Raw genomic sequence first — 23,699 nt, 5'->3', positions numbered from 1 at the left:
GAAGTATCTACTGAAAAACAAGCCTCCCACCCCAGGCTTCAGGTGCAATTTAGCCTAGGGACAGGGAAGATCTTTAAAATTTACATTCGCATTACATTTGGCCCCAAGATCTTTCATGCCCATAGCATAGACAATTTACTTTTGAATTAGCACTAAACATCTCTTAGGTCACATTTTCAAGGTACAGAACTAAAGTTAGCAAAGTGGCCACTGGGTCTTAAACAAATACAAAGTACATATTCAGTTCAAAACAAGAGTTCAAATAAAGTTGGGGGGGGGGCGTGTCCTTCCCCTCACACAGCCTTCCAAGTACAGAGAGGGGGCTGGGCAACAAAACCAACAAGGTGGGGTCCTTGGGGGTCCAAGGCACTTCAGCCCACCCACCATAGTCACAAGTCCATCCTCCCCCAGGGTCCCAAACTGTGGGATGCAGCCAGGAAACACATTCAGTGCCCCTGCTTTGCTGCTCAGTTCTTATCATTTCCTGTGGCTGAATTCCGAACTCCTGGGCTCCTTCTCCTCCCGCAGGCAGCAGCTGCTCCTGGCTTCTGCCCAGGTCCCGATGCAGGCAGCTCGCCATTCCTGCTCTCAGCTGAGCGAAGTCTTCATGCAGGCCATTCTTCTCTCCTGCTCCACAGCTCCACAGAATCACGGCTACCACAACTGGGAAACTAACAATTATCCCAGTCCCCATACTTTCCTTTTACTCTGCAGATCCTGTTCGTGATGCCATTTTGTAGCAACAAGCACCCCAAGCACGTCCTCAGGGTTTGCTGCCCATACAGGTTCTTGGATCTGCTTTGTTAAAGGAAAGCAACTCAAAATGGGTTAACAAAAAGGTCAGCACCCCGAACTTCAAAGTATACAGGCAGAATTATCAAGACATTAACAGATCAAGCAGACAGCTTTCCAAACTGTCCAACCATTACATCCATACCCAGTCAACATCTGGGTTTCCACATCTGGGTTTTTCAAAGCCGGGGGACTCTCAACAATGGCTTCCCAGAATTCAGATCAAATCACAGAACACTTCTCAAAGTGAGTCCCAAAACAAAGCTACACATCAGGGCTTATATAGCCTTCTCCTGGCTCAGAGAATGTAACAACCTTATTGACTCACTGGCCAATCAAGAAGTATCTACTGAAAAACAAGCCTCCCACCCCAGGCTTCAGGTGCACTTTAGCCTAGGGGCAGGGAAGATCTTTAAAATTTACATTCGCATTACAAGAGGCTATTATTATCTCCATTTTATATATGGGAAAACTGAGGCAGAAAGTGGTTGACTTGTTCAGGGTCACCCAGCTAGTTAGTATCTGAGGTCAGATTTGAATTCAGATCTTTCTAACTCTAGACCCATGCTTTCTCCACTGTGGTACCTAGCTGCCTCTAAATATACAAACTCTCGTTTTCTAGTGATAAGAAAATATATATTTTCCTCCAATAGTCATGAAGTATAAAAAATCCACATATTTATTATTTCTTGATGTTTGAAAATTTAAAAGTATAAGCTGAGATATAGATTAATTTTTTATTTTGCTTTATTGTTATATCTTTCCTTTGCCTCAACTGCCAAGAGACAGTTTCAATTTTAGTTACATTCTTGAGCGAGTTTTTATATCAATATGGTAGTCTCAGCTGCTGCCTGAGGAGATGCAAGAGGATTTGATTGACAGCATTTTTCATTGCCACTTCTTAGGAGGACTTTCATTGTAACATCAAGGTCACTTTAAGTCTTGCTTGTTTTATTATTTTTTTCAAGTGCTTATTAGAATTAGCTCTTTTTTGGTTCTGATTCTATAAGTACTCATTTGAATGCATCAATTTCACTATGCATAGTGATATAATACTAAGATATTTGGTTGTAGAAAGATTGCATGTTTTCCCCAAGTTAATAATTTCATATTCTCTCCGCACTATATTCTTAGAAAATCAGAAATCTAAGACATTATGAGGGGTAGCTAGATAGTGCAGTGGGTAGAGTACTGGATCTGAAGTCAGGAAGATTCAACTTTGTCAGTTCAAATCTGGCCTCAGACACTTACTAGCTGTGTGACCCTGGGCAAGTCACTTAGCCCTGTGCTTCAGTTTCCTCATCTGTAAATTCAATTGGAGAAGGAAATGGCAAACCACTCCAGTATCTTCGCCAGGAAACCCCAAATGGGGTTATGGGGAGGTATACAGGGCTGAAAAATGACTTAACAGCAATCACAACAAAGAAGTTATGTGACTACTCCAGGTTGAAATGGTAGTATTGGAGCTTTCCTCTTATGTGTAGTCCTTTTTAGGACCTATAAAATAATATTTCTGATATAACAGAAAATTGAACAGGTTGAAGTTGCAGTTTATTTCTTATGTGACCCATGTATCAATCAACTAGGCTTTCATTACCCAAGGTAATATAAAATCTTAGGCGATTTCTCATAAATTCTCTTTGGTTCATGCCTTTTTCCAAGGTTCCCCTTGGGAATATCATAATATGTTTTATATCTTCCCTTAAAAGAACTCTCAGCTTCACATTAAGCATTCAGACTAATAACATTTATATGCATATGTATATGTATATGTATATGTATATGTATATGTATATGTGTATGTGTATGTGTCTCTCTCTGTCTCTATATCTATGTCTATATATCTCGCCTCTTGACAGGAAAATTCTCCTTCCTTTAGTCAGCCAATCAACAGATATTTATGATGTGTCTTCTATGTACCACTGACCACCATCTCTTTCAGAATACTCTTTTCCCTCAGAGTTTTCATGACACTTCTCTCCAGTACCTGGCACACTTGTCTGGTAAATTCTTCTATACCCCTAATCATGGGTTTACCCCAAAGCTCTGCCCAGGGTTACCTTCTTGCCTTCCTCATTCTCTTGGTGACCCATTAGCTCCCAAGAATTCAGTTATCATTTTTGTGCAAGTGTCTTATAGATCTATATAATCAGCCCTAGTCTTTTTCCTGAACTCCAGTCCTATTCCATAAATTGACTTTCAAATTGACTGACCCATATGAATCTTAAACTCAACATGTCCAAAACAAAACTCATTTTTTCCTAAAACTCATAGTCCTTTCTAGTTATTCAGTTGCTGTCAAGGACATTGATATCCTTCTAGTTTTATTATTAGTAAGTGGAGTAAAGTAAGTGGAAGTTAGTTTATGTTAGCAATCTGTCATAAATAATATTATCAACTTCTTTTTGGAACTTTGGGTGCGTCTAGATCTGTGTGTTCATTGTTATAGACTGCTGCTGCTGATAAAGATGGGAAATTTCTGTTGTATTGGGCCCTAAGAGGTTACGTGAAATGTCTAGAGTCCTATAGCTGGTATATTAGAGGTAGTATGTAAACACAATTCTTTTTGCCTTAAATGTTAGTCCTCTGTCCACTATTGTAATTTGCTTCACTTTTCATTATAGATGAAAAAAAAAGGAATTTCCTAGATATCAGATGTTTATTGACCAACAAATTCAATTCAGGAGACATATTGAATGGGTTAATAGGTTTTTGTATTTTTGTCTTTAGGTAAACAGCTGATTAAATTTCATCTTGATAAGGTGATCATTTACCACTGTCACTTTTATAACATTCTGATAATTATTAACTATAACATTTATTGATTTTGTATTGTTAAATAATCTCATAAGTTTTTATTCTTTCAGACTCCTGTGGTAGTGAAAGATGAAGCTTCATTTGACTTATTTACAGGAAGTGGACATATAATCTGCAGTGAGGTACTGCATATATATTATACAGACATTTAATCTGTAGATGAGAAGTGACCCTTATTCTTAAGGGAACTGCCCTAGTTTTTTTAACTGAGTGATGAGGTTGGAAGCCAGATTACAGAGAGCTAAAAAGTAAGTGAGAGGAGAGGATGCAGAGACAATAAATGTAGGTAACATTTTCTAGAAATTTGACTTAAAAAGGGAGAAGAGACAGGACAAATATCTTCAGATAACTGTATGGTCAATTGAAGATTTTTCTTTTTAGGATGAGGGAGAGTTGGGTAATTTAGACTAAAATTTCAAGTTCATGTGTTTATTCCACTAGTAAGCTTTATGGAAGCACCAGCTACATCTTAAAGTGGTCTTATTCATATAGGTTCTTACCAACAAAGGGAATCCAGTAAGAAAGTGTTAGTAGATGATTTATCACCATCCAATATCAACATGGAAAAAGCACACACAGCTCTTGTCCTACTGATAGTGTACAATAGCATCATTTTTATATCTGAAACACAACATATACAATTTATATTAAACATCTTAGCAGTCTTGTATTATTCTATCATACTCTTTGGAACAGGACACTTTTCAAATCGCCTGACTATAATAGAACAATAAATCTGATATCCAAAATTTAACTTGCTTACGAAAATAATTAGCAGAGCTTCAGATTTGTCTATGCATATTTGCCTTCTAAAATAAAATAGTAGGAATTTTTTTTTTGTTTTTGTTTTTTGCTTTTTGGAGGGCAATTGGGACTAAGTTATTTGCCCAAAGTCACACAGCTAGTTAAGTGCCAGGTATCTGAGGCTGCATTTGAACTCAGGTCCTCCTGACTCTAGGGCCAGTGCTCTATTCACTGCGCCACCTAGCCGCCCCAAATAAGAGTTACATTTTCCTTGTGTTTTTTTTTCTTTCCTTTTGGAGGGGGAGGGCAGGGCAATTGGGGTTAAGTGACTTGCCCAAGGTCACACAGCTAGTTAAGTGTTAAGTGCCTGAGGACGGATTTGAATTTAAGTCCTCCTGATTTCAGGGCCAGTGCTCTATTTACTGCACCACCTAGCTGCCCCAATAGTAGGAAATCTTAATGTGCCTTTAAACTAATTAATAATTATCAGTGCCTATAAAAACATATGTATATTTGCAAAAGTAGGAAAACCAAGCCTAGCATTTAAATTGTATAAGTTACTAAATTTCTTTATGAAAATTATTTTATAATTCAATAAATCACACAGAAATTAAATATAACTATTTCAGGGGGCATTCAATGCTATTTTTTCTAAGTTGTAATTTTCTAAAATTATTATAGCTTTAGATTTGTCTATACATATCTATCTCCCAAAATAAAATGCTACTTTTCTAAATTATAATTTTCTAAATATATTTGTATTTAGAAAATTAGAATTTAGAAAAATAAGATATTATTATTAAATATATTATGCTCAGTAGTATATATTACATATGTACTCTCTGAGTTTTCATGACGTTGCCAGTCTGTTTCCTAATTTTAAATTTCACTTTATTATATACCATATTGCCCTCCTTTTTTTTAACTTTTCAGCTTCATGATATATTTTAGAACAACTTCCTACTCTTAATTGTAATACAAATGTATTCATAATACATAAATATAATATATTATCATTATATATTATTATTCTAAATTTTAATTTTCTAAATACTTTTCAAATTTATTTAGAAAATTAAAATTGTGAAAAATAGCATTTTATTTTGGGAAACATATATATATACACACATACACACACACATATATATAGACAAATCTGAAGCTATAATAATTTTTATTTTCTACATTCATTTTAAATGTATTTAGAAAATTACGATTTAGAAAAAGTAGTATTTTAAATTTAGTAGCATTTTAATTGAAAAGTAACTAATACCAAGTTTTTGTTTTTGTTTTTAGCTGATGAGATGGATTATCAGTGAGATACATTCAGTATGGAAGATATATAATGGAAATGTTTTAAGTCATCCAATAGATCCTCCTGTTCTAAATTGGAAACCCTGGGAACATATATATTCTCTGTGCAAGGCAGTGAAAGGGCATATGCCTCTATATAATAGCTATGGAAAATATATTGTGAAACTTTATTGGATGGTAAGTTTGCATGCATTAGAATACATTCAAAAAATATTGCCAGCATGACCATTGGTGCAACTTGTGTCATTTCATTGAATAGCAGTTGTGTGACCATTGGGAAAGATAGATCTGGAAATGAATCACTGCCTTGATACTTATTTCTCAGCCACTGCTGCACATTCCTGCTTATAACTCAAAGGCTGCCACTCAATTTAACTCAGACTTTTTTTTTATTAAGTGTGGGCACAATGCCAGGTGCTAACAATAAAGCACAGCCCCTGCTTTCAAGGAAATTACATTTTATTGTGGAAAAATAGGTTATTTGAGAAAAGAGTAAACTTTAACAACTAGGGGGATCAATGAAATCTTCATGGCCCAGGTGGTATCTGAGCTGAGCCTTGAAGGTACTTATCAGCTTCTTCTTTGCTGTACATCTTTGTGCCTTCCTGAGATAACCTAGCATTTAGAACCAATTCTTATCCTAAAGTTATGGATCCAGCTTGCAGACTCCTCATACGTCCGTTGTTCTCTCATGCCAGAAGCTGTTCACCTCTGAGACCTGATGGGGGAATAGGGTAATTTTGATTATAAAGATTATAAAAATTTTGCCATTTGCACTGATTTTAGAATGTGAAAAATATAATTCCTTCATCTTTAGGTGTTATTTGTTTATGAAAAATTTGAAAGAATTCTACTTTAAATCCCTTTGAGCCAGGTTTTGTTTTATTTTGTTTCCTTTAAAATTAGGCCAATCCTTTTTTATTCTTTCTGAACGAGCTTTTTTCCCCTCCTACTAATTATGTGCCCTTCCTTCCTTCCTTCCTTCCTTCCTTCCTTCCTTCCTTCCTTCCTTCCTTCCTTCCTCTCTTCTTCCCTATCTCCTTCCTTTCTTCATATTCCTTCTGTCCTTTCTAGTCATTCTTTATTTATTTTTATGAATATCTATTATTAATCCCTCTTATTTCACTCTTATTGAACAGTTTAAAAAGAAAATAGGATGCTCAAAGCAAGTTTGTAGAGTACAAATTGTCATATTGGCCATGTTGAAAAAGGTATGCCACATTCTGAATTTTATGTCTATCAACTCTCTCGTGGTTGCAGGCCAATTTTTAAATGATGTCATTTCTCCCTTTCAGGTTGTTCTATTTAAATGATTACTTTCCTAGTGTGTCAGTTTTAGCAATTTATGTTTTTGTAAATCATCAACTTTGTTTTTTAACTAGTCAGCAAGTACAGTGTCTTTCATTTTGAATTTATGTATGGCTACTACATGTATACTTGAAGATAAAGCCTATTTCCTGGTTTTTTTTTTTTCTGTTTCTTTATATTTTTTAAGAAAACAGTTAAATCTGTGATTTCTTTTTTGTTAATATTTTATTTTTTAAAAATGTTCTGATGAGAAAATACTGAGTCCTTTATTTGATTTATTCTTCTGTCACTATTAATATTTTAAAGTTATAATTTAGCCATCGAATTATTTAATGTATATGTGGTAGAAATTATTAATATTATTTATTTTTCCTTCAACTATTCTATAATACCTTTGTCTTTGCTTTTCATTTTTCTAATTTTAATTTTACTTTATTATATACCATTATTACCCTCCTTTTTTGACTTTTCAGTTGCATGATATGTTATAGAACAATTCTTTATTCAATTTTAATTTAGTTATCTTTCCCATTATATGTCGTTCCTATAAGCAACATATGAATGGGATTTATTTCTTAATTGTATCTTTTTTAAAGGAAAATTTGGATCATTGTTAGTTGTGTTATAAGCAATGCATTTGATTTGTTTTCTGTCATTTTCTTATTGTTCTTGGTAAAAGGAATAGAACTTATATTCATTTTATATAGCTATTTCTACTCTTAAAATAGCAAATAAAACAGGTTGTAGTTGTATTTTTAAACTGTTGATATTTCCCTGAGCTTTAATTGTTTTGGGGGAGTATCAGGTTCTTTCTTCTTTTCCTTCGTTTTTGTTAGTGTGTGTGTGTGTGTGTGTGTGTTTCTTTTTAGTATTCTTTTACCCTTTTGTGTTAATCGTTAAAATATCTCCAAAGTTCAGTTTCATTATTTCAGTTTGTCAAATTAAATTTTAAAAGTTGTCCATATATCTACATAATAAATTATAACAGAAGGTAATAACATAATTTTTGTTAGACATTTATGATTGTCAGTTTTAAACATTCTTTCCCATTGCATACAGGGATCTCTTTAGTTGTGGCTTTTTATTGATAAATTCTGCCATGTCTTGTTTGTCTTGGAAGTGAATTAATCTGTTTTCAAATAATATGGTCACATTTACAAGGCTTATAATTTTTGGATCGAAAACTATTTTTTAGTATTTTTTTTGTCCTTTTTTGGATTTTGGAAAAGCTGATATTATTCCAGTTGATTTTATTATTCTAGTTAGCTTTTCTTTAGATATGCTAATTTTTGTTTTTACCCTTGAAGAACTTTTTCTTTGTCTCTGTTGTTTTCTTTGTTTTTGTATTAGTCACAACATATGGGGGCAGGGAATGGGCTGTGCATCTCAGCAGATTGGGGTCTCAGCATCATTGTGATGATTTAATATTTAGGATTAGATTCTGGGTTAGTCCTAAGTTCCTGGCTCTCACTGTTTCCAGTGGAGGGGCAGGCTGTAAGGGTTTCTCTCTCTTCTGCGCTTTGTGAAAAAGTGGTGAAACTGGGCTATGTAACACAGAGGGAGTCCTGGGAACTTGAAATCCTGGGATTTGGACTGATATTGAAGGATGGGGCTTGAAGGAACAGTTCTCATCACCTTTGATTGATGTGAAATAGTCATGTGGGATTTACCAGAGTGGCATAAATGAAGGTAGGAGTGGTTTTGCTCTCTCCTCAGACCTGTCTACTACCCTGACATGGTGGCAGTTAGGTCATAGGTTTTTAGTTGGGCTCTGGGGCCCTGACACCATAATGAAGAGGCCTGGCAACTTAGGTTAGGCCTGTAATTGGTATGGAATTTAGACACCAGCACTCTACCCTCTCCCTCATCACTCAGATGAACTCAAGCCACTTTAATGTGGAAGATTGTATCAGTTAAGAGAGGATCATAGAAGGTCAGGAGGTTGTACAGGAAGGGAAGGATGGAGGTGCTCAGAGGTTCAATGCATTAGATCTAGTTCTGTTTTGGCTCTGGCTACCAGACTGAGTAAGCTCTACAGGCAGCTTTTATAGTCTCTATGTCCAGATCATTCCCTTGATTTTCCTTTTTCTGTGTTTCTACTCTCATTTCTTTCTTCTTTATTCTTTGGGGCTATTAAATATACCCTTTTATGACTGGTGAGGAGGTCTTGGAAGAAGCCTTCTCCCCTAGGTTTCTTACTGTTCAGCCATATTTTTTCCAAAGTGCTTTTCAAATATGCCCTCATTTAATCTTTACAACTCCACAAGGGAGGTGCTGTTATTATTTCCATTTAATTGCAGTTGAGGGTCATAGATTTAAGTTAGAAAGGGACTGTAGAAGATCCCTTATTTTAAAGCTGAACTTGGATCTGAACTCAGGTCCTCTGACTAAATCCAGAGCTTTGCCTCCTATACCTTTGCCTTTTAATTATGTAGATGAAAACAGAACCAATGGGAGTAGATGAAATCATCCAGTCAATCACAGAATGTCATAGCTGTACATCCGTGACTGTCTAGGGCAACTCATACCTAAAAAAGAATTACCACTACAACTATCCAACAAGTGGTCATTAACTGTTTACTTGAATATTTCTAGTGAGAGGACGCCTACTACTTTTAAGGACCACCCATTCCATTTTAGAATGGCTATAATTGTTATTAAGTCTAAATTTACCTCTACCACTTCTAATGATTGTTTGAACTTCTATCTTCTGGGACCAAATAGCATAAATGTGATCCTCAGGGAATAATACAAGAGAATTATTAACTCTTCACTTTTAGAAGCCATTCCTCTCTTGGTGTAGCCCAAGACTGCAGTAGGGTTTTTTTTAGAGGCCATATAATGCTTCTAATATTTAGCTTGCAATCCCCTAAACCTCTTGGATTGTTTTCAGATAAACTGTGGTCCGTACATGCCTCCCCCATATTGTTTATATGAAGATTTTTTTTGAACCCAAGCATGAGGCATTGTTTATGCTTATTGAATTTCATCTTACTAGATTTAGCCCAGTGCTTACTCTTTCAGCAAGATCTTTTTGGATGCCAGCTGACTCTCTTATTTAATTAATTAACTCTCACCTCCTTTCCTTTCCAACTAGGGTATGAAGTTTGATGACAGAGGATAGAATAGAATAAAGCCTATATAATAAGCCACTGTAGTGTAGAAGAGATTGCCGGCTCTGAAGTCAGAGGATCTAGGTTCACACATTTATCACCTGTTTGGCCCTAAGAAAGTCACTTCTGTTCACTGGACCTTAGTTTCCAATCTGGATTACAATGAAGTAGTATTCCACAATTTGTTTCACCATTTCCTTACTGATGGAATCTACTTTGCTGTCCATTTCTTTACTACCATAAAAAAAATGCTACTATTAATATTTCCAGAATTATTGGACCAATTAATGATCCCAACAGCAATGGATTAGTGTTCCTGTCTTCCACAGCCTGTCCAATATTAACTATTTACGTCTTTTGTCATCTTTGCCAATTTACTGGGTGTGCGTTGAGATCTCAGAGTTCTTTTGATTTGCATTTCTCTTATTTCTATTGATTTGGGGCAATGTTTTCTATGATTGTTAATAATTTGTAAATCTTTTGACAACTATATGTTTATTTCCTTTGACTTTTTAGCCATTGGAGAATGACTTAGTCAAAGCCAGTCTTTTTTAGCAATGATATTAGAGAAGAATCATTAGTGACACAAAGCACAGTGGAAAGACTTATGGTCTGTGTGAGTAAGCTGTAGCCGGCAAGAAATGGTATAAGGATGGTACTCAAGGATATGTATAACCAGAAAAGGAGGCAGATCAGTAGTCATTGATAAAAAATGGATAGCCTGAGTGTTGCACTGATCTCTGTGAGATATTTAAAAAGCCAGAGGAGGGTCTCCAACTTCTTGACTAAGGAACATTTATGGGAGGAAGTATATAAGAATTGTAAGGGGGCGGCTAGGTGGTGCAGTGAATAGAGCACTGGCCCTGGAGTCAAGAGGACCTGAGTTCAAATCCGGCCTCAGACACTCAACACAAAAACTAGCCGTGTGACCTTGTGCAAGTCACTTAACCCCAATTGCCCTCCAAAAAGCAAAAAATAAAAAAAAATTGTACAAAGTGAGAAGTGAGTGTCTTGTAATCTGTCCTGTTTAAAGAAGTTTTCACATACTGCTAAGATTATGAATCCATTTTATATATTTTAAATGAGAGATACGCTGTGTTGCCATATTCTGTTCATGAGTTACATTCTATTAAGTTTCATTGATGTCTATGAGATAATATTTAATAATAATAATAAATGAATATAAATAAATTCTTTAATGGTTGTAACTATGTCAAATATATTTATAATCTGTAAACTATATGGAACTAAAAGCTTTCAAAATATAAAGACCTATTTAAGGAAAACAAAATAATATGGGAGCAGCATGTTGTACATACTTCTGTTGTCCTGACATGCTGCCATGCTTGAAGTGAGCCTATAGAGGATATTTATGTCCTAATATTTAAATATAAACTTATTTTATATTTATTTTTTAATTTTTATTTTATACACCTATGTAATCTTCAGTGGAACATTAAAAAAGAATGTTTTGAAAGAACACAAAACATAAAAGAATAATAACAGAATAGTGACTTATATCAGTACTGTTCCTATCTGAACACCATATAAAGGTGAGACCAATGAGATGAGATAACAATAAGAAATTTTGAAATAGGTAGCAGAGATGACAAGACTGATTAAAATAATTCAGAAGTTAAGCCAAAATCACCTGTGGAAAATCAGTTGCCATAATAGGGAGAGCAAAAGCTCTCCAGAATCTTTCATCAGAAAGCATGTTAGTCACCAAACACTTAACTTATTTGCTAAATGGAGAGAGACGGCTGCCAAAGGCACTGGAAGGTAAGAATGTAAACATTTAATAATATTACAAAGAAGGATAGTGTGCATTTATCAGCAAGAACATATAAAGAGAAGAATGGAAGGTAAAACTAGTTTAAAGAAATCTTGATAACATATCCAACCCAATTAAGCAAGATCATTCAGAGGGCATTCAAACATTAAAATGGAAAGAGGGTTACAAGTAATAAAAATTGAAAAAAAAATTGAAGCATTTTAATAAGCTTTTCTTTACTGGGGCCATGGAAATATCATATTTGAACCTTACCCCCCCCCAAATCCTAGATATTCTTATAGAGGCATTAAAAATAGCACTAAAGAAGCTAGAGATGGGAAAAATACAGAAAAAAACCAACTCTATGTAAAGAAGATCTATACTGAAAGGATATACAAGGTATCTGAAGGAAGGGAAGATACCAAGAGTGTGGTTACACTCTTAGACCTTATTAATACTGAAAGGTGACTGACGGAGCATCAATAATTAATTATCTGTCTATGTGCCTAGTCTTCCATTGTGAAAAAAAAATTATGATGTACACACAAATTGAGGGTATTTTCAGTAAGTATATTTTTAGAGAACAAGTATATTTTGTTTTTGTTTCTAATTAAGAAAAGCACTTGATGGGAGTCAAGATGGTGGAGTGGAAACAGGACTTCCGTGAGACTCCAGCTTCAGCCTCCCCCAATTCATGTAAAAGGGGACTCTGAACAAACTTTGGAGCTACAGAACCCACAAAATGACACAAAGAAGCTAACCTCCTGCTGAGGACAGCCCCGCAGGATGGCAGGAATCGGCCAGTGCAGCGCTCTGGGAGCTGAGCCCAGCCCCATGCCTAGGTTTTAGCACCAGGGTGGGCCTGACCAACCATTGGCAGGAGGGCTCCAGATCACCAGCAGCTGTGGCTGTTTCCAGAATTATCAACACATAGATGCTAAGGACAAAGCGAGAGGTCAGTGCAGTGTGGACTTTGGGATTCAGTAGTTTGAGTGTATAGGCCTCTTCCCCCAGGGCGAGAAGCTGCTGAGGAGCTATAGCCTTGCAGGTGCCCCCACGTGGCAGCTTCAGCTCTTGACCTGCAGAGTGTAGGGGGACCAGGTGACCAGTCTGAGGGGTAATTGCTCTTTTTTTTTTTTAAGCAATTGGGGATAAGTAACTTGCTCAAGGTTACACGGCCAGGTGTTTCTGGGTGGGTGCTAAGTGTCTTGAGCCTGGATTCGATCCCAGGTCATCCCGACTCTGGGGCTGGTGCTCTTACTCGTTGTGCTACCTGGCCTCCCCAGGGCTAATTGCTCTTGCTTTAACCTGCTTCGATATGGTTTATGGTCTAGGGTGGAGGTCCTGGGGTATGTGACCAGCTTGCCAGAGCATGTGGAGGCTTCAAAGGGGACACCCAACTAATACCTTCGGCAGCTGAGAAAACCCCAGCATTTTGTACGAAGTTCCCTTGTCTGGTAGCAGAGTCCTACTGTGGCAAAAAGCCCAAAAGTCAAGTAATTGAGTGGCAAAATGAGCAGGCAAAGGAAGCAAACCAAGCAAAGCAATCCAACATTAGACTCCTATTTTGGGGACAAAAAGGATCAAAGCATGGAACAGGAGGGAGACAGTGAAGTCAGAACTCCTGTACCAAAAGTTTCCAAGAAAAATACAAGCTGGCTACAGGCCATAGAAGACCTCAAGAAGCAAATAAAAGAAGTGGAGGAAAAATTGGGAAGAGAAATGAGAACGATGCAAGAAAATTATGAAATGAGAGTCAACAGCCTGACTGAGGAAAATAACACCTTAAAAAACAGACTAACTCAAATGGCAAAAGAGGCTCAAAAAGGCAATGAGGAGAAGAATGCCTTAAAAAGCCAAATTTGCCAGATGGAAAAAGAATCTCAAAAACTCACTGAAGAGAATCATTCCTTCAGAATTAGATTGGAGCAAATGGAAGCTAGTGACTTTATGAGAAATCAGGATGCTGTTAAACAGATCCAGACAAATGAAAGAACAGAAGGCAATGTGAAATATCTCTTTGGAAAAACCACTGACCTGGAATATAGATCCAGGAGAGATAATTTAAAAATTATTGGACTACCTGAAACCCATGATCAAAGAAAGAACCTAGAAATTGTCCTCCAAGAAATTCTCAAGGAAAACTGCCCTGATGTTTTAGAACTTTCTCATATAGAAGAGGCAAGGGCAAATGGTTACATTGGAGGGGAAGAACAGGAAGACAAAAAGGGAAAACCATATTCTCATTGAATTTGGCTCAGGGAGAGAATGATATACACACTAAATAGGGTATCTCACCCTACAAGGGAGTAGGGGGAAGGGGATGAGAGTGGGGATGATGGAAGGGAGGGCAGGATGGGGGGAGGGAAGTTGGAAGCACCCACTTTTGAAAAGGGACAGGATCAAAGTAGAGAATAGAACAAGTAGGAGGTGGGATAGGAGGGAGGGAAATATAGTCAGTCTTTTACAATATGTCTACTATGGTAATGTTTTGCATAACTACACATGTACAACCTATACTGAATTCCTTATCTTCCCAGTAAGGGTGGGTGACAAGGGAGGAAGGGAATGAATCTGGAATTCAAAGTTTTAAAATCAAATTTTTAAAAATATATAAATACAATTATTAATACTATTTTACATGTAATTGGGAAATAAGATATATAGGCATTGGGGCATAGAGCTCCACCATGCCCTACTGGAAAAGTCGAAGGGGGTATGGAAGAAGATATGGGAGAGAGTAGATTGGAGGAGGGGATATCCTGGGGGACCGCTATTTTGGGGTAGTGGGTAGGGGAAAAAATTTGTAACTCAAAATCTTGCGGAAATGAGTGATGTAAACCAGAAGTTAATAAAGCATTTGAAAAGAAGAAAAAAGAAAAACACTTGATTTCATAGTGCAAAACAAAACAATACCTTAATTTTTTTTTAACAAGAAGGTAACAGTGGATATCTCCAAATACATATGTGTGTCACACATACACACAGAGTTGGTGGGAACATGTTGCAAAGTATAAACCAATGAGAAACGCGGAACAACAAGAAGAATAAAAGAGATTGTTAAGAAATTATGTGATAGAAAGAGAAGCTGTAATGGTTATGTGGCAGGAATGAGAGATGACAGGTGAATAGCCTGAAGGCACCTCCACTAGTCCCTTCACAATGTCAGGAGAAGATAGGAAGATCTCTAGCATATTGGCTGGACCCTGTGTGGTGAATTTTTTGGAGGATGTGTAGAAGACATGTATAAAGCTTACATAAGATTAAGAGGCACAGATGGATTCTAACTACATTGTTACAGGGAAGCACCAACTAGTTAAGATCAGAGATTCACTTGAGTATTAATTAAAATAGATTATACTTATCAAGTACTTTTTGATTTTTATAGCACTTTACCTCCATTATATTATTTGATCCTCATAATAAACCTCGTGAAGTATGTCCTCTAGGTATTGCTATCATGATTATATAAAGGAAGAAACTGGAAGGGCTGAAGTGATTTGCCCAGATTTGAACCTAGGCCACATGATATCATGGATAGTGTGTTGGATATGGAGTCAGAAAAATTGAATTCAAATTCATCTTCTGACACTTATTACCTTTGTACCCATGGGCAGGTCACAACCTCTATACGCCTCACTTTCCTCCTCTATAAATTAAAGGGACTGGACTAGATGACCTATAAAATTCTTTCCAGCTCTAAATTTATTATTCTATGATCCTATGAATTCTTCTGCCCAAAGTCTAGGAATGTTACCTCTATGTTATTTTTAGTTCCTTGTGTTTAGTGCATACTTGTTCATATCTGTGGTATCTGGGTTAGTGCTTGAATGGGGAAGTTCCTCTGCCCTTCCTCACTTTCTTTATGCATCTATGGCAAAACTAGATTTATTTGAAGTCTAGGCTGGCAAGCATCTTATGATTTGCCTTGGATGAGTCTGCATAGAGATTCACTGGAAGCCAAGCTTGATCAGTATCTCCTAAAGTTATCATACTGCTCTAAAAGTTACTAAAAGGAGATAGTGTAGTGAAAGATAGTCATTCTGTGACTATAGAGGAACAGATTCAAGACTCGACATATAGCCTTTTTTATTGCCATATTGGGAGGGATTGTCCTTTGTTGCTGGATGAAGGGGCCCCTTTATAGGGAATTGTTTTTGGACAATTATTAATATTAAGCTGGTCCATCAGTACATATATTTTGGATAAACTCCACAGATGGACAATTAACTGGGCCCACAATTAAATAGAATGAAATGGGCAAGCTAGATTGCATTTAGAAAATTATGCAGGGGCAGTTAGGTGGCACAGTAAATAGAGCACCTGCCCTGGATTCAGGAGGACCTGAGTTCAAATCCAGCCTCAGACACTTAACACTTAATTAGCCGTATGACTTTGGGCAAGTCACTTAACCCCAATTGTCCTTCCAAAAATAAGAAAAAAAAAGAAAAAAAAAATTATGCAATACTTTTAATAACTCCACTCTTCTCCCTGAAGCTAAAATCCATATTTTTAACATTAGTATTCTTATGATACTCTATAGCAACAAGTCATAGAATACTATAATCTCTTAAGAATCAAAATTAAGTAACCCAAAAGGCAATGAAGTAGTCTATGAGTGGTGTAAATGGACTGGGATTTGCCATCAGTGGTGACCTATATACAAGAAGTAGCGTAGTCTCTTTCAAGATACAAATGGCTTAAAAGGAGGCAGGCTGGTTGTCTAGTAAGAGTGGTTACATATAATAAAAACCTAAAGGAAAGCATGTTGAATAAATTTCATATGGGAAGATATGAATAAAAGTTGAACAGAACAAGAAAGCATGAATTAGTTGTGATTTTTGCCATGGTGGGATTATTGCCAAGTGGTCAGTGGATAGATTTCAGGGGTTCCATGAATTTGGATGGAAAAATTTAAATATATTCGCTAACTCCCAGTCACAAGGTTTTCCTTCAAATTAAGAATTAAAAAAAATATTATGAGAGTGGTCTGTAGTTTTCAGCAACCTGCCAGAGTGGTCCATGAAACAAACAAAATGGTTAAGAATTCTAAGATTCAAGTATCGAAATATTGAGTCTCCCCACTACTAGCAGGTCTTATTCCTTTTGCCAAGGTCCCTGTGGTAACTTCCCAGGGACATTTCCATCAAGTGTGGAATTCCTCCAGTATGGGAAGGGAAGCTAGCTGGACATATCCACTCTATATTCATAGAGGTATGTCATGTGATTGCAGCTGCTTTTTTGACTCTCTTGGTCTGGATGTAGCCAGTATCCCAAGGAGTGGCTTACGATGAGTCGGAGCTGGCTCACTTCTATTCATGTAAGGTTGCTGGTCAGTGATAGTATATCAGAGCACTCCTTAAGTGCTTCTCTTGCACTATTTTGTATTTGTATGCATGTTTTCTTTTTCCCCTATATTGTAAACTTTTTGAGGGCTGAACTCGTCTTTTTATTCCACGTATCCCCCACAGCATTTAGTTCAGTTCTTTTTAATTGTAGCACACAATAAATGAACACCTGTAATATGAGCAATGTGAGTCACTGCAGAGTAGTGCAAAGAACATTGTATCTAGGGATTAGAAGATTTTAGTTCAAGTTCTGACCTTAACTGATTCTTGCTGGCATACTTGCCATTTAACCTCTCAAGTTAAAACATAATTTCAACACTTGCTATTCTTATGTACAGAAAATTAAAATCATCATAGAAATACTTATTTCCTACCCTGAATCTTGTTATATAGATGTAGATATAAATTTAAGAATGTTACTAGGGCGGCTAGGTGGTGCAATGAGTAAAGCGCCAGCCCCGGAGTCAGGAGGACCTGAGTTCGGTTCCGGCCTCAGACACTTAACTAAAAAACCTAGCCGTGTAACCTTGGGCAAGTTACTTAACCCCAATTGCCCTCGAAAAGGCAAAAAAAAAAATGTTACCAAGATCATAGGTTTAGAGCTGGAAGGGACCTAAGTGGTCATCATGTCCAACCCCCTCATTTTATAGATGAGGTATAGAGAGGTTGTAATATGTCCATTTGTTTTTGAGGTGAGATTTGAGCTCCAATAGTCTTGGCTTTATTTCAGTTTCCTATCTGCTATACTATGCTGCCTCAAACAAATTATTTATGAATTTAGGGAACAAAAATATTAGAGCTTTACTTTATGGCAGGAGTGGCTTACTTGAATCGAATAGAATGAGAAATAAGTAGTAGTTACTCAAATTCGAATTTTAAAATGAGCAAAAATAACTGTTAGACTCAAGTAATACTTATACTTATCATTTAGTAGCACAATGTTTTGCTTATGCTCTTTGAAACCATTTAAATTACTATTTTCTTTAAAAAGTTAAATGAACACAGTTGGTCCTTTAAGCAAAGACTCATCATAAAATTTTCAAACTTGGCATGAAAGATTTGATCATTGCAGAATGGGATAAAACTACAAACTAGTAATGCTTTTGTTGATAAACTTATTAACGATATTATTTAAAATTCAACGGTATATCTCTTTAGCTTTTTTGTTTTGCAACATAATTGCACTGATGTTTGTTCCCTCTACACTCACATTCACCCCCAACACCACCTCCATTTTGAATATACACAAAGTAAAATGCCAATTCCTTAGCAATTTGAAATTATCAGCAGAAGTGATGCTAGATATCACTGTCTCATTTTTCAGATGCAGGTGTTAACCATGATATTAATAGTAGTCATAATTGGCCATTGCATTTTAATTAGTAATGCTATTTATTATTTGTAGCAAGAATATAAAATGTCTGCTAAAAATCCAAGTCTGGTCATTTTGTCAGTAGCGTTATAAAATCTGTTTAAAATAATGAGAAATTCTTGGTTGTATATCTGTCATGGATGCTGACTTGAAAATTTTTCATTACATGTTTAAAATTTATTCTTTTTTTAGGGTTGTTGGAGAAAGATAACTGTTGATGATACCCTACCATTCGATGAAGAGAATAGATTATTACTTCCATCCACAACTCATGACACTGAACTTTGGCCAATGATATTAGCTAAAGCCATCATTAAGCTCACAAACGTTGAGTATGTTAAAGGAAAAAGCTATCAATATTTCTGTAAAAACAAACAAAACCAAAAATCCACTTTTAATGGCATAGAAAGACTCCTAATTGTTTCTGAAGTGACTGCAAATGATACACAATAGCTTTAGAGATCTAGTGAGAATGTGAACACTGTAAGGCCAATAATTAAAGCAAATCTTCAAAGCCCTGCTTGAATCCTTATAAATAGTTTGTTTCCCTTTGAGAAGCACGTTGGGAGATTTTGATTTCAAGTAGTGTTGCCAAACAGTTGCATAATATAACATACTGGTGTTTGGTTACCCTAGGGGAATGATACTGCATTTCCCAAATCTGGTACTCTTGTCAGTAGCTTCTACAGCCAGAAATTCAGATGCTGGCTTACTTTATCATCAAATAAATGACTTCTAAAATCATAGTGAGACTTTGCTGCCTTACATCTGTATTTCAAAATAATATGTAGGTAGCTTATGAAGAATAGGATTCCTTTTATTTCACTTAGAAAATGAAGACTCAGGTGAGGTGTGACAAGTTTTACAAAAATTATGTCAGTAGCCTGTTAATGTTACCAATAATTTGTAATACCTTGAGGTTGCATGAATTTTTTTGGTAGGAACTATGTTCTGTTCCTTAGGGATAGGGAGTGGACTTGTGATTTCATTACTATAGTGAACTCCTGGGTGAAGAAATTCCCTCTACTAATGCAGGTTGGCATCTCTGTAACTTAAACACTTAAGCATTGCTTAGAGCATTGAGAGGTTAAGTGGCTTACCCAAAGGTCACAGAACCAGTACTTGAGCCCACATCTTCTTGGCTTCATGGCTACTCCATGGTGCCTCTTATTTGTAAGATTTCATTTTTCTTCATATATAGCTTCAGTTAATATTCTAGTTTCCTTGAAACTGAGATTTAACTAGATGATTTCTTTTTTCTTAAAGTAGTGAAATTTAAATATCGTTGTCATATATGTAAAGGTTTGATTATTGTGAACATTGCGAAGTCATCTCAACAATAAATTTATTTAAGATGCTGTTAAAATTTAATTTGAAATCATGCTAAAAGAAACTTTTAGCACCACTGATACTTTTTTTGCTTAAGAAGAGTGAAGGAGCTAGCTTCTTCCTGAAGTTCCATGAGTTTCTCACCCTCTTTTAGTGGGCCTTATATAATATTTGGATGTTTTTATAGGACTATATCAATTGACAAAATTGTATTTTATTTAAACTCAATGTCTGAAGCTTATAACTGATTGGCAATTAATATGGACATTATGAAGTTTCCTTATGTTTAGGAAAGAGTTATTTAATAATGACTTCTTGTTCCTTAAATATTTGTCTGAATTTTGATATTTTGTTAACCTAAAAAAACTTGTTGGCTTTTCTTTTGTAAGCATCCACATGGCTGACCAAAGAGAGTTAGGGGAATTCACAGTTCTTCATGCACTAACAGGATGGTTGCCAGAAATTATTCCTCTCCGGTAAATTTGTTTATTATGTTAGTAATTTATCTTTTTTTGAAAGATTTTTTTGAAATAAAAGGCTTTAGGAATAAAATTCAAGAAATATTGTATTTTGAATAGTATCATCTAGCCAGTTAGTCAGCAAGTATTTATTAAGCAGCTACTATGTACCAGCCAAGAGCTGGATAACATTTTAAGAACTTCTAAAAATTAATTGATAAATTTAATATAAAGCCTTCTGATTTCATTTACAATGATACAGTTACTGAAATATTTGATTTATGAATGATAAAAATAATGATTATTCAATAAAAGAAAATCTTCACTGTTTTATTTTCACATTTAATAAACTTAATTTGGTCCAACACAGAGACCAAAAAACAAACCCACTTCAATCTCAGCTGATTATTAAGTAGTCAGGTTGTATAGATACAGAAATGCTTTTACTGTGAGAAAAAAAGAATTCTCAGATATTCTAAGAAATAAAGAAAAATTTTCTCACTTAAAGAGCAGCCCTGTCAACTACTATTAGCAACTTTAGGGGAAAGTATTTCAATGTTCTGAAGAGATACTGTCTTGACTGACTTAAAGTAAGACAGAGTAAAAAACTTACAATTGGAAAAAGATGACACTTAACTGTATATACAAATAGAGTAAAGCAAGAATAATTTAAAAAAATAAAAAATGTGCAGATTATTGAGATTTAATGTTTCCTCTTATCTTTTTCTTCCATAGATGTTAGAAACACTAAAAGTATTGATGGTAGTACAGTAACCAATACTAATGAGACTAGAGCCCTAGATTTATCTTTCCTACTAATTTTCTGTATGACTTTGATTAAGTCATTCCTTCTCTTTGAGCCTCATTATTACCTGTGTAAAATGATGACGGGGGGGGGGGGGATGGAGAGATGTGTGCCTTCTTTGAGGTTTCTCCTCCACTTATGTCTTTGTTGTTTTTGTTTTTTGCCTGTTGGTGTTGACTTTAATTGTATTGCTGTATTCATTATGTATGTTCTTTTATCTCTGCTTCCTACTTTCTGCATCATTCAATAAAGGCTTTCCTTTATTTCCTTGAATTCTTCCTATTTGTCATTCCATATAGTTAAGTAATATTCATTAATCTTCCTATAGTTTTTTTTTAGCTATTCCTGTAATATTGGGCCTATGTTTTGTTTTCTAACTTTTGTCATTTCAAATAATGCAACTCTGAACATTTTTAGGCATATTTTTTTCAAGTAGTAGGATCTCTAAAAAATCAAAGGGAATGTACAGTTTAGTTACTTTTGTTGAATAACAATTCCATACAATTTTTTCAGAACATTTGAACCAATTAATAGCTCTATAAAAAGTGAATTGGCATGCTTTTTTTTCCTCCAAAGTCCCTACATGTTTTTTCATTTTACTAATTTCAGTGGATGTTAATTCTGAGGTTAAAATGGTAGGTTGGACTAAATTGTGGAGGACCTAGAATGACAGACTGAGAAACTTATTTGGTATAGATTGGGGGGAAGGGGGCAGTTCTAAAAATATATTGGATATAAAATTGATAGGACATGGGAAATAAATAATAAAAGAGTAATAGGGAGGAAAGCACTTGGAGAATCAGGAGGAGTAGAAAGAGAAAGGAAGCAGTAAACTAGCCTGGAGAAGACAAGGATCGGAAGGAAAAGGCAGCATCTAATGGCATACTGTACTCGTGTCTATGCATAGTATCACAAAAGGTTCCTGGTTTGTCACAGACAAACCAAAAGCAATTGGAGGAATTTTTACAAGGCCAAAGAGGAGGTTTAGGATCTAAATAAATTAGTGGATAACCATAAGACAACATCAGGTGGTGGGTGGAAAGCTTCTCTTGGAACTTCAAAGACCTAGGTTGAGGTCTGGATGACATGCTGATTGTTTGACTGTGCAAGCCACTTAACCCTTTTCATTTTCTATGAATCTCTTTAAGGCTAAAAGTTGCAAAGAAGGTCCTGACCTGCACTGGTAGAGAGAGTTGCCTCATCTGGGAGTTTCTCTGTCAGTGAAATCATAGATCTAGTCACTATCCCTGTAAGAAGGTAGTTTCTCTGAACAGTATAATTGATAAAAGCATGAGGGGGTTAGTTAGCTGAACAAATATACCAGTTCCTTTGAGGGAATTCTTCAGAGTACCAAGAAATGTAAGGTAACCTGAACCCAAGAATAGTAATATGGGATATTTAACTTAGGGAAATGGGAGAAAAGGTGTGTGTGTGTATGTATGCATAAGAGAGACAGACAAACAGAGATGGACTGAGAGACAAACAGGGAATGTACTCCCTTGCTCAAAAACCTTCAGTGATTATTTTCTAACTCACAGAGTATAAATTCCTTAACTTGGCATTTAAGTCCCCTCCTCAGATTGGTTCCTGCCTTCTTCTAACATTATTTCATACTATTAATCTTCATGATTTCTACCTTACAGCAAGGCTAGACTGTCAACCATTTCCTAAACTTTGTGTACTTTCTATCTCTTTGTCCTGTTCTGGGAATGAACTCTTTTCTAGTCTCCATCTCTCAAAATCCTTGTCTTGCTTAAACTGTCAGCTATTTCCTCTGTGAATAATTCCAAATTGTTAATGCTCTCTCCCTCTTCAATTTTCCTTATATTCCCCTTATTTCTATTCATGGTATAGGACATAGATACTTCTTTTTCTTTGAATTCCCGGTACTAGAACAATACCTTGCCTAGAAGTGCTTAGTAAATGAACCTGGGTGACTAGAATAATGATAATACTTCTAATGGAAATAAAAAGTTTGGAGAAAGGATTGTTTTAGCTTCCAAGGAAATGAATTCTTCTTTGGGCATCCTGAATTAATGAACCTACAACAGGCCTACTCTGCTCTTGAGGCTCTTGTGTCATTAAAAGATGTATATTATACAGTCAGTATAAAACTTGAGCTCAGGGAAAGCTTTATTGAGAAAATAAAATTTGAAGTTGGCCTTAAAGAATTAGTAGGATTTGACTAAGCAAAGGGAAGAAGGAAATTACAGAGAAATGCTATGTGCATAGGCCTGGAGTGGGAATACACATGGTACGAATAGGATCGTAAAATTCTAGACCTAGAGATGTAAAGGACGATTTAATCCACTCCCCTCATTTTACTGATGAGGAAACTGAGGCACAGAGAGGTTAAATGATTTTCCTAAGTCATATAGGCAGTAAATTATTGGAGGCAATCTTTGAACCCAGGTCTTCTGACTTCAGAGCCAGTGAGAAGAGTTGTCTGTCTTTACCATGTTGTTTTAACCATACTTCCTACTTATAAATCACAATATAACCATGTAAATGTAAGGGTTAAAAAG

General features: G+C 35.8%; 1 protein-coding gene across 1 annotated transcript in view; it reads left to right on the top strand.

Annotated features, from left to right (window-relative positions):
• The window catches only part of ADGB (androglobin), a 214,258-nt gene that overhangs the window by 23,348 nt on the left and 167,211 nt on the right, over positions 1-23,699 (top strand). The window contains exons 4-7 of the mRNA XM_069069729.1: positions 3,660-3,731; positions 5,650-5,844; positions 18,775-18,914; positions 20,301-20,387. Of these exons, the coding sequence (XP_068925830.1) occupies positions 3,660-3,731; positions 5,650-5,844; positions 18,775-18,914; positions 20,301-20,387 (494 nt within the window). The remainder of the gene's footprint in view (positions 1-3,659; positions 3,732-5,649; positions 5,845-18,774; positions 18,915-20,300; positions 20,388-23,699) is intronic.

This window comes from Petaurus breviceps, unplaced genomic scaffold (genome assembly GCF_028583685.1).
Source record: "Petaurus breviceps papuanus isolate PSGF00001 unplaced genomic scaffold, PetGlider_PUasm1.0 90784, whole genome shotgun sequence".
In the NCBI taxonomy this organism is placed as follows: domain Eukaryota; kingdom Metazoa; phylum Chordata; class Mammalia; order Diprotodontia; family Petauridae; genus Petaurus; species Petaurus breviceps.
This window is presented reverse-complemented; position numbering and strand designations above follow the sequence as displayed.